The sequence below is a fragment of the Corapipo altera genome, unplaced genomic scaffold, assembly GCF_003945725.1.
Source record: "Corapipo altera isolate COAL_440 unplaced genomic scaffold, ASM394572v1 44b, whole genome shotgun sequence".
In the NCBI taxonomy this organism is placed as follows: domain Eukaryota; kingdom Metazoa; phylum Chordata; class Aves; order Passeriformes; family Pipridae; genus Corapipo; species Corapipo altera.
Genome location: NW_020884932.1, coordinates 3,740,590 through 3,751,138, shown reverse-complemented (window position 1 = coordinate 3,751,138; position 10,549 = coordinate 3,740,590). Strand labels below are relative to the sequence as shown.

The 10,549-nt window shown below is 46.1% G+C and overlaps 1 protein-coding gene across 1 annotated transcript; it reads left to right on the top strand.

Moving 5' to 3' along the window:
- The first annotated feature begins 5,489 nt into the window (after positions 1-5,489).
- Positions 5,490-7,322, top strand: TMEM158 (transmembrane protein 158). The gene has a single exon (XM_027659371.1). It carries the CDS (start codon positions 5,802-5,804, stop codon positions 6,747-6,749), a length of 948 nt encoding a protein of 315 aa, XP_027515172.1. The 5' UTR covers positions 5,490-5,801; the 3' UTR covers positions 6,750-7,322.
- Positions 7,323-10,549: the final 3,227 nt, after the last annotated feature.

Here is a 10,549-nt window from a genome sequence, read left to right as displayed (position 1 = left end):
ACATGTCCGATTGCAAAAGGTACAGTGGAAAGACTCCTTAGGTGGTATATTCTGCAGGACACGATTCTTTCTGCCACATTCCTGCTACCTCCACAGCATTGGCATTAAACAGCTACTGCTTTACTGCATCTCTTTTCCTTCCAGAATGGCTATGACATGTCAGGGCTTGCCCAGAACCCCAGGGCTCATTCAGATGTTCAGAGTATGTGTGCTTCAGGAACACACAAAATTTGACACCTGGTCAAACCCACCCTACAACGGCCTTTAGCAACTGGTAGAACGTAAGCCTGAGTCCTGCAATATGTATACTCTGGTGGGAACAAAGCTCTGGCATTGCCCTTTAGCCCTATCTGAGGTGTCTTTGTAATGACTCAGATTGCCAGTCTCTCAATTCTACCTGCAGAGACCATTTAATTTGGATTTATTATCTTTATCAATATGTCAGATCCTGAATTTGCCAGCTTGAGCCAAGCTCCAATACTGGCTAGGTTTGCTGGTGAAATAAATATGAGGCAAAATGTTTATAATTATAGTCAGGCTCCTGGCTAATAAAATATAAAATAAGCAAATGTGGTAGTTATGAGACAAAAATAAATATAGTCCAGTGTTGAATCTTGCCTAAGCTTTAGAAGCTCAGTTAGGAGGAAGTCTCACGAGTGAGGGTTTTAATCAACCTTCAGGTGGGAACCTCAGCAAGAACACAAAGCTAGTCTTCTAGAACTCTGCTTCAGATCAAATCCTATCTGTTGCATAAATGGAATACATGAAAGTACTGCATTTAACACTCTTTGTAGGCCAGCTAGATCTATCCAACCCATATTATATGGGGTTTTTTATGTTTTGCAATTACTTGGAGATCATCTTCAGCTATGGAGGTTCAAAGTTAGTTCTTTGGACTATTTCTCTCTTACACCCATTCCCATAGAATCTTCTTTTCCTGTTGTTTACTTTTGATGTTTGTCTAAAAGCCTCAACCTGCATAAAGTATTCTACAAAAAATGTTCTGAAAGTCTATTAATACATTCCCTTTAGCATTGTCTGCATATATTTCACACTTATCTTTAGAATTGAAGCAGTCTTTTTAGTCCGTGCTAGTACAACACAGAGTCTAATGGAATTACAAAGATGAATACCCCTCAAAGCTCCCAGAGCCCTCATCCAGCAGGCCTGATGCTCTGAACAACGTTTTTCCGATTTCTAGCAGTCGTATTTACAGACGGATTACATTTGGTAGTAATTGCCATGGATAACTCTCCTTCAGTACTCCTTTTAGGATTCCTGATGGCAGTTGCTTTTCCTTGGTCCACACTTCCATCATCTGTGTGGCTTGCAGACCGTGGGAGCCCCACCAAAGCCCATCTTGACATGCAGTGGCTAAACAGCCCTAGCCTGGCCACCACTGTTCAAATCTCTCACCTTCCCTGCCACCTTGCCTCACTCCCTCAGCTACATAGGTACAGACAGCTTTTTGCAGCAGTGTGTGGTGATCTGGATAAGGGGTTAAAGATTGTGGTTAAGGTTGGGCTGAAAATGTTTACAGTTTTTTAACTAAAAAGGGCATGATTATCAAAGTTACTTTAAAATTGCTGTCATCTGCCCCATCTCTTGGACGTGGGGCATTTTATGGCTCCAGGGACATCTGTTTGCATAACTGAGAGGGTGGTACAGAGTCAGTATCCGCTGCTGATAGAAATGCCTGTCAGACAACGAGCTTAGTGTCTTTGCTGAGAGAGGTGTGTTGACTTCTCTGGAAGGATTACTCCCTTGTTCTCAGCCTGCTTGCCAACTGGCTGTTCCCTTCATCTGGGCTTCTGATACTCATGTAAAGAGTGGTACAAAACCCTGGCTTGTGTGCAGTGCATGATCTCTGTTCTCTGCAGATAAATCGTTCTGACACGATGCAGCAGTAGCAAGCTGCTTAGTCCGACCAGCTTCTGTTATCTGTTTCAGAAGCTTCAGTGGCCTTTAACTGTTTCATCACAAATAATTTCTAACAAATCCACAAAAACACCACGCAAGAAGGAGGAGTAAAAGTTTTGATCTCTGTGCTTACAATCAAAGCTACACGTTGGTGGGCAGTATGAAACATCCCTTAGCTCCTTTCTCAACCAGCAAACCAGTGATTATCTATGACTCTTCAAAGGACACAACCCCCAGACATTGTATGACCAGTTCACTTCCTCACCTTACTCTGAGACTCTCCCTTCACATCACTTGTGAAACCATTAGCCAAGCCTTCTAAACTGTATCACAGAAATATTTTTCCTCAGCTGGGAACAAGTATACTTCTCAGAACAATCTCAGGATGATTTGATCCTACTCCTTTCACAGAACTGAAACTGCTATTTTCTGAGAGGGCTCAAGTACCAACTCCTTTCTCCTGACCCTCTTCAGCTGTTGACTGTGAAATTCTCCTTACTTACCTGGCACTTTTACAGAGATTGGTAACGCATCACTATACTTACTTGCTCCCAACATCTTTTTTCCTGTAATTGACAGTAGGTGTCTTTCCACAGAAAAATAGCTCTGTGATGTTATGGCTGGGTATCCAACTCTGTCTGTACTCTGCTGCTTTGCCGTCTTCTCTCCCACATGCAAGTCCTCTCAGAAATGACAACCTCAAAAGCACATCCTCTGTCAAGAAAAAGTTCCACAGTTATTCCCTTTCCTCAGTGCAGATCAACACAAGTTTGCTGAGAAATGCTGCCTGACAATCACAAGCTTCTGATTTGAATGCACTTACAGATTTCTTTCTGGAATCTGTACCTGCTTACAGTCAGTTTCCACCAGCTGCAATGAGACTTCAGGCTCTAAAACAGCACCCTCATGAGAAGAAATTTTAACGGCACTTAAGCAGAAATACTTAATCTTGATTTCATCACACTTGAAGTATTTAACAAGCAATACTTTAATAAAAATGTCACTAAAACAACTCCAGATATTCTGTTTGTCCTTTAACATTAGTCTTTACCCTCTCAACAGCTCTGCAGTTTGTCTCAGGAAACTCCTACTGTCTTGTTACCTCATTATTCCCTTCTAAAATTTTATCATTATAGCCCACTTCACACCTCCTCTACCATACTGTCAAATGCTCCTGTGACCTATGGTGCATTTTATAGTTCTAGTTATAGCTATAGAATCAAACCTGCAAAATCTACACCCTGATCTGCCCGTGACACGTAGGTCACCTTTGGCAGGCCCCCGATTTCTTTAGGCTTCAGCCTTACTAGCCATAAAACTACTTTGTTCTTTGAGATTTATGGCTGAAAACCACAGAATAGAGCTATATATGTTAATACTGCTTACGAAGAGTTTTCAAGTGTGCTGCAATCTCTTTGAATGACTGAATCCATGTAGAGATTAATTATATCTCATAGACCTAGGAATAAAGTATCTCTAAAGGGCCCTGCTGGACAGTGCCTATCAACCAATGATCTAACACACTTTCTGCGTCTTCCACCCACTTACTCAATTATTCCTGGATGAAGAGGAATAGATATGAGGCACCCATGCATCTCCAACCTGAAGTAAATTGGTGTCTTTTAGTTCTTTGCTGTGGAGGTCTAAATGATGCTAAATGCATTTAACCTCCCTGTGGCAGGTTGCCTTTCCTTTCAGAAAAAGAAATTTAGCTCAACCCTTCTCCCCTCCAATTTCTTCGCAAATACCCTTGACTGCATTCAGCTGGGTGCAGGGAGTGGAGACCAAAAGAACTGAAGCTATGCCTGAGAACATTTGCCACCCACACACTGCAACAGTGTTCAGGAGCTAAATCTTATTTACGAGGCTTAGTTTCGTTTCCAGTCCTTTGTGCCAAAAATCCCAGTGCATTATAATTTGTACACACGGGTGGCCACACAGTTTTGGCACTATTTGCTACACACTAGCCCTCTCTTAATCTGGTCTGGGGTCTATAGACATACAACAGTTCCACAAATGTGTGGGAGTGTGGATATGACAAACGACATCAGGAGATGCATGTAGAGACACATTCAACAGGCAATAAAAAATATCAGAGAACTCTTAAGTAAGAGACGTTGAAATAGGACTGAAAAATGTATTAACTGTATTGCAACATTTGAGCACAAGCCCAGAATTGGAAGCAAACAGCTTGCTTTGAACATTTCATCAGGCATGTTTCTCTGTAGTAAGCAAAGTTAAAACCCTAGCCAAACTATGTGTAGCCAATACCCTTTGGACTTATTTGGGATGAAGACCAAACACATTTTGGTGCTCAGACATCTTTTGAATAGAAGGCAAACAACTCTGAGTTTTGTCAATATATGTTTAGGCACAGGTTTTGAAAGAAAACTGATTCACTACCTTCATTCATGTTGAATTATATAAAATCTAAAATTTACTCTGTACCTTCATTCACTATCCTCACTCACCTGAAATACTTGAGAGTGATATTACAGTAACTCATTCTCCAAATGAGAATGTGTCCATGTGTCACTTTGACGTGGTAACATGTCTGACATGGGACCGATGCCAATCTCAAAGGAGTGCCATATGCACTTTAGTTCTATTGTTTACATAAATTATCTCATATATACTTGGGAAAGATTAGCATCTCCCTTTTGCAATTGTATTTGTCGAAAACGGGCTGCAAAGGTAAAGAAGAGAATCCGAGTTCTGAATGCTTGCCGGGAAAATGTAACTCTATCCCACCCACTGCTCAAGGTAAAGAGTAAGAAACCTTCATCATTTCTTTCATTAGTTCTGTCCCACCCCGAGTCTCCAAGTGTAGTAACACAACAAGCCTCAAACCGTGTCATGAGTAACTCTATAACCAGCACAGGTCACTAAACAAATTGGAGTATCTAGGCTGATTACAAAGTATCATGCTTATAAAGCAGCGTTTCAAAAAGCGCTGCCAAGTCTCACGGCTACCGCGCTTGGGAGCTTTGTGCTACTTGTAAGCTTCCTCGCTTAAATCTTTGCTACGAGGACCGACAGCGCCCGTCGGACGGGTGGGATGTCTGGTGCCCAAGGCCAGATCTGAACGCCCGACGTCCAGGTTTGGTGCCGAGCCTGGACTTGGAGAGCACCGCTGGAAGGTCCCAGTCACCGAGTTTAAACTCCCTTCCTCCGCGCCTCCCCCGTCCCGTTCCCTTCCTATGAAGTCGAAGTGAAGGCGTGTGCGGTCGCTTCCTGGATGCTCTTCCCCCACCCGCGCCCCCCGCCCCGGCCCGAGGGCGCTGCCCGCAGCCAGCCCCTTCCCTTCGCCCCTGCCCACCGAGAAGGGAGGGCGGACACGGCAGCCCCGCGGGCGAGGCGGCGGCGGAGCTGAGGGGCTCTGTCCCCGGAGATGGGTGAGGGAGGACGGGCGCGGTGGCGGCGGGTGAGATGGGTCGCCGCGTGAGATGGGTCCCCGCCTGAGGGGACGCAAGTCCCCGCCCGAGGGCAGAGGAGCGGCCGCTGCCTGGCAGCGCCCCGGGGGACGGAGCACTGCCCGCCCAGGGAGCGCAGCTGCCCCGGGCCGGCACCCGCGGGTGCGGCAGCGGGGCCGGCCGGGCTCACGGCTCCTCCCGCCGGAGCGCTGCCGGGCCGGGCCGGGGGCGGAGGAGGCGGGGAAGGGGGGAGCCGCTGCCGTCACCGAGGCTCCCGGCTCACTCTGCTCGTCGCCGCGGCAGCCCCAGCCCCGCTCCCACCCCCTCGCCTGCCCCCACCCTCCTTTCCTTTCTCTCGCTTTCTCGGCGAGAGCACTGTGCCTCCCTTCCCAGATGGCAGCCGGCAGCGCCATGCAGCCTCTCGTTCCTCCTCCTCCTCTCCCTCCTCTCCGACTCTAAGTTAATGCCATGCTGCCGCTGCTCTTCCCGGCACTGCTGGCCGCCTGCCTGCCGCCCTGCCAGGCCTGGAGCCCCTCGGCGGCTGCCAGCGGTCAGGAGGAGCAGGAGCAGGAGCTCTTCTTGCCCCCTGCCAACTCCTCCTCCCGCTCCTTGGCCAGCCTCGAGATGGACCTCGACGGCGCAGCGAGCAAGGAGGAAGGGAGCACCGACAGCCCGGGCACGCCGGCTGCCCCTAGCCAAGAACCTTTCTCTTCCACTCCCACCTCCCCCGGACAGCAGCAGCAGCGGGAGCAGCAGGAACAGCAGCAGCGTCCCCAGCCGCAGGGGCAGCCGCAGCCCGCCGAGGACCCGCACTGCAACATCAGCGTGCAGCGGCAGATGCTGAGCTCGCTGCTGGTGCGCTGGAGCCGCCCGCTGGGCATCCAGTGCGACCTCTTGCTCTTCTCCACCAACAGCCACGGGCGGGCCTTCTTCTCCGCCGCCTTTCACCGCGTGGGGCCGCCGCTGCTCATCGAGCACCTGGGGCTGGCGGCCGGCGGCGCTCAGCAGGACTTGCGCCTCTGCGTGGGCTGTAGCTGGGTGCGGGGCAGGCGGGTCGGGCGCCTGCGGGGCACCGCGCCCCAGCCCGCTGCCGCCGCTGCCTCCTCCTCCTCCTCCTCGCTGTCCTACCCGCCGGCGGCGGAGCCTGGCCAGTACTGGCTGCAAGGGGAGCCGCTGAATTTCTGCTGCCTGGATTTCAGCCTGGAGGAGCTAAAGGGCGAGCCGGGCTGGCGAATGAACCGCAAGCCCATCGAGTCCACCTTGGTGGCGTGTTTTATGACTCTGGTCATCATCGTGTGGAGCGTGGCCGCCCTCATCTGGCCCGTGCCCATCATCGCCGGATTCCTGCCCAACGGGATGGAGCAGCGCCGCGGCACCACCGCCGGCACCACCACCACCGCCACCGCCGCCAAATAGCCTATCCCGGTGACCCCCCTTCTCTTCGTCGTGTGCTGTGGAGGGACGCGGGACGGACTCTGTCGTGTGTTTGTTGTTTAAAGCGTGCCACAGGTGCGCAGCGGGCCGCGGGGCCGCCTTAGCGCCCTCCCGGCCCTGCCCGGCTCCGAGGGGAGCGGCCCCGAGGGGACCTGTGTGCGCGTTTTATATCTTTAATACCCGTTTTAAACGAACCTTTTGGTAAAAAAAAAAAAAAAAAAAAAAAAAAGAAAAAAAAAGGAAAAAAGAAAAAAGGAAAGGAAAAGTCCACCCAAAAAATCAAAGGAGGAACTCAGAGAACCTCCTATTTGGCCATATTTATTGTCATCGCAGTAGCATTTTCGTATAGGATACAGTTTGAGTGGGTTTTTCCTTTATGGACAGAAAGGGACATCTCTCTGGGCAGGATGGAGAACTGAAGCGATATATATATTGTTATTGCTGAAGCTGAACTTTAATGAATCTTTTACACTGTATTTACCAGTTGAGATAGTGTGTATTTATTATTGTAGCTCTGCGTTATTTGGCTTTTAATACAGAGACTTTCTTTCTGGAGCCACTGTAGCCTTTTGTTGGTCTGTTTCCGCCAGGGTGGAATGGAGGTTTTGGCTGGCCTTCCTGTCTGCAAACCAGCCACAAAGCTCCCCATGAGATGGTGTTATCAGGGTTGTTGGTGGGAAAAGGGGAACCCCAAACCCTTTCTGCATGGTGTTTGCCCTGTCCATACGGTAGATGTGGGTCTGTATGCCTACAGCAGGGTTAGGTGGAGTGGGGTGGGGAGTTTGGCTGTGCCGGAGATCCTCCAAGGCATTTTGATCTGCACCGCTCCACAGACTACAGCTTTCTCCTCAGTTTGAGGTTAAGTGGCTTCAGTCCTGGGAAGATGAGGCCCACTCTTTAAGGTGCACTAAAAGCAGTGTGGGGGCAAGTCTCTGACTTCCACAAAGTTCTTTCCTCAAAAGCAGCTTGGATGCAGTGTATTTGTTGGAGACGTGGTAATACTGTACCTCTTTTTCATTTGCCAGCCTGCAGGGTTGCTCACAGAAAGTCTTTGGGGTGAGAAGGCAGAAGGTGCCAGTCCAGGACTAGATTCCAGCTGCTGCTGTGCAAACATGCAAAGAAGAAATATTTCTTCTCTCTTGTTTGAGCAGACAGTTGTGTAGCCTAAAATATCATTTGTTGTATACTTCCAGCAGTTTAGCCTTATAAGAAGTTGTTTCATGATAAGTCCAGCTGAAGTTTCTAAAACCAAAATATGAGCTAGGTGACAAATATTTGCAATAGGAATTCTCATTCCTTTGCCAACATCAATGAATTTAATTTGTTAGGAACACACGAATTCACTTGGGCCTAATTCAGTGTATTTGTAATGTTTTCTTCCCAAGGGTTTGGTGGAAATGACTGGATGAAATGTCTGGAAGGATTAAATTCTTAGGATTCCTATACTTTTAAATTGAGAACAAAATAAATTAAATGCATGCTCTATGTTTATGCTATCTGGAAAAAGCTGCAGAGAGAACAAAATTGACAAGCAGCAGAAATTAATCAAGATTTCAAAATCCTCTATGTCACAGGGCTGCCTCTATACCCACTGTTTCTCCTATTGATCTTGATGGGGTCATCGTTCGAGTAAATACTGCAGTCACTGTGAGAAGTGTTCACTTGACATCTTGATTCAACGGGCACCTTCCCCTATAAGCTTAGTTTACAGAGCCCCTCTTTTCTTTCCTTGATGTGAAAAACAGTGTAATTTCTACCTTGTGCAAACTGTTGTGCACAGACATTTGACATGCTAGAGAGCAATTTTTTGCCTATCATACCCTGTGTGACAGAGAAGCCTCTTCATACTGAAAAGCAAGGCTAGCGAGAAAACATGATGATAATGGTAACAGCCTCCTGAAAGAGAAATGTTTTACATATGGAATAGACCTTAGAAGAGTTGCCATGCTAGGAAATAATTTCTTCTTTTGAATGAGATGCTTTTTGGCAGAGAGTTAAAAATTTTAATTGGAAGTTTTTCTGGCTTTGTAGTTCAAAATGTATAGTCCTCACTGTCATGCAGGCAGCCTGTGCTCAAACTCAAGGTTGGAATCTCTTTTTTTTTTTTGCTTATCCTTATTTCACCAATGACCTTCTATTGGTTGTTGTTGGTTTTTTCCTTTTTTTTTTTTCCCCTGAATTGCATCAACATAATGTCAGAAATAGGCAGCTTCAGCTATTAAAGGTTTATTATTTGCAGTTCTTGCAGATACCTACAAGGTGATACACCGCAACTGGTACAAAATGGCTTTTGTTTTTCTAACTTCTGTCAATATCAGCTTGAATATAAACTTCATGAGTAGGTAGCGACACACTCTGAATATTTTACTGCTTCACTTATAAAACGTGATAGAAAAGAGGGATTTACTCATAGTTATTCTATAAATACACTTGTAAGTGGAGCTACTATTAAAAATTTGATAAAACATGAAATGTTTGAATCACAGGGATGGCATTAAAAAAAAAGCAAACTCCAAAGGCAAATCTTGTTCAGAATATAAAAAACTGGAACATTTTCAGGGATTACTGATCTCAGACACAATGTGCAAAGAGCACTTGTGTGTTAGGGAATGTGTTTCCATAGATCACAGTAACCATGGGGGTAAGCATGTTCCTATCACAGAGAGAGGCCAGTCTGTGTTTCTGTGCCTTAAAGACGAGTTTAAGGCACAGCAGAGGGCACAGAGATTACCTGATGTGGAGGCTTTAGCCTGGATCTAACTCCCTGAACCCCTGGGTTTCAGTGAGATGTCAGCTGGGCTTCTCCTGTAAAGAACAGAGTGGAAATGCACAATGCAGATCTTGAGCTTTCTTCAGTCTCTGCTACATCTAACATCAATAACTCTGCTCCTATAGCTGTGGCTGCTTCTATCACTCTAAGTAACCTATAATTTTGAGTAACTTTTGCCCACATCCATTGGAATTTCATCTGAATCCAATCCAGAAGAGGCAAGCCCAGGGCAATGTGAAACAATACATCTGCACACCAGCTAGTTTTAGGGTCCAGCTTTAGACACTGAAATGTCTATTTGTTTTCTTTTTCACTGGCAGTGGAGCTTTGTTGTCTCTTTGCTGGAGTCAATTCTAAGCCATTTTTATTCATTTGGATTTATTTTTAAGACCTGCTGGTAGCAGGGCCAGCACGAGAGCAGATGAGTCACCATATATAATCCTTTATGTACTCAGGGAGGGCATATATATGTATATATCTATCTATACATGAGGACTCACTGTGTAGAATAGAAAGTCAAAATAAAAGGGACAAAAAGGATGGTGAGAAACAAATAATACTGAGCAAGTAATACTGTTTTTCTTTCCCTATTTGTTGGATCTTGTTTCCTGGTAAGTTATCCTGACTTTATTTATGTACAAGTGTTTGTGGAAAGCAAGGGATACTTAGAAACAGAGGTAGTTTCTTGGTTTTCTTATGTAATTCAACTATATTACAGATTATTTTTTTCATTCCAGGAACCAGGAACTCTCTCTAGACACAGATTCAGTGTTAGAAGGTATTAGGCTTGTCTGCTAGTGTTAGAATTTTTTCTGTACATTCAGAACTCAGAATTTAATCTCTCTCCCTCACCTATTTTCTTAGTTAAGTTTTTATGGGTGTGTTAGAAGCAGAAGTATACAGAGTCATATGTAGTTTTAGCATGGACACAGTTTTGCTGTTACTTGGTGCCACACCGATTCCAATAATAAAAATATAAAAATGTAGTACAGTATAATAATAGTTATATATT

What these genes read in the sequence shown, in the direction of transcription:
- TMEM158 (XM_027659371.1), top strand. Translation starts at nt 5,802, where the DNA reads ATGCTGCCGCTGCTCTTCCCGGCACTGCTGGCCGCCTGCCTGCCGCCC.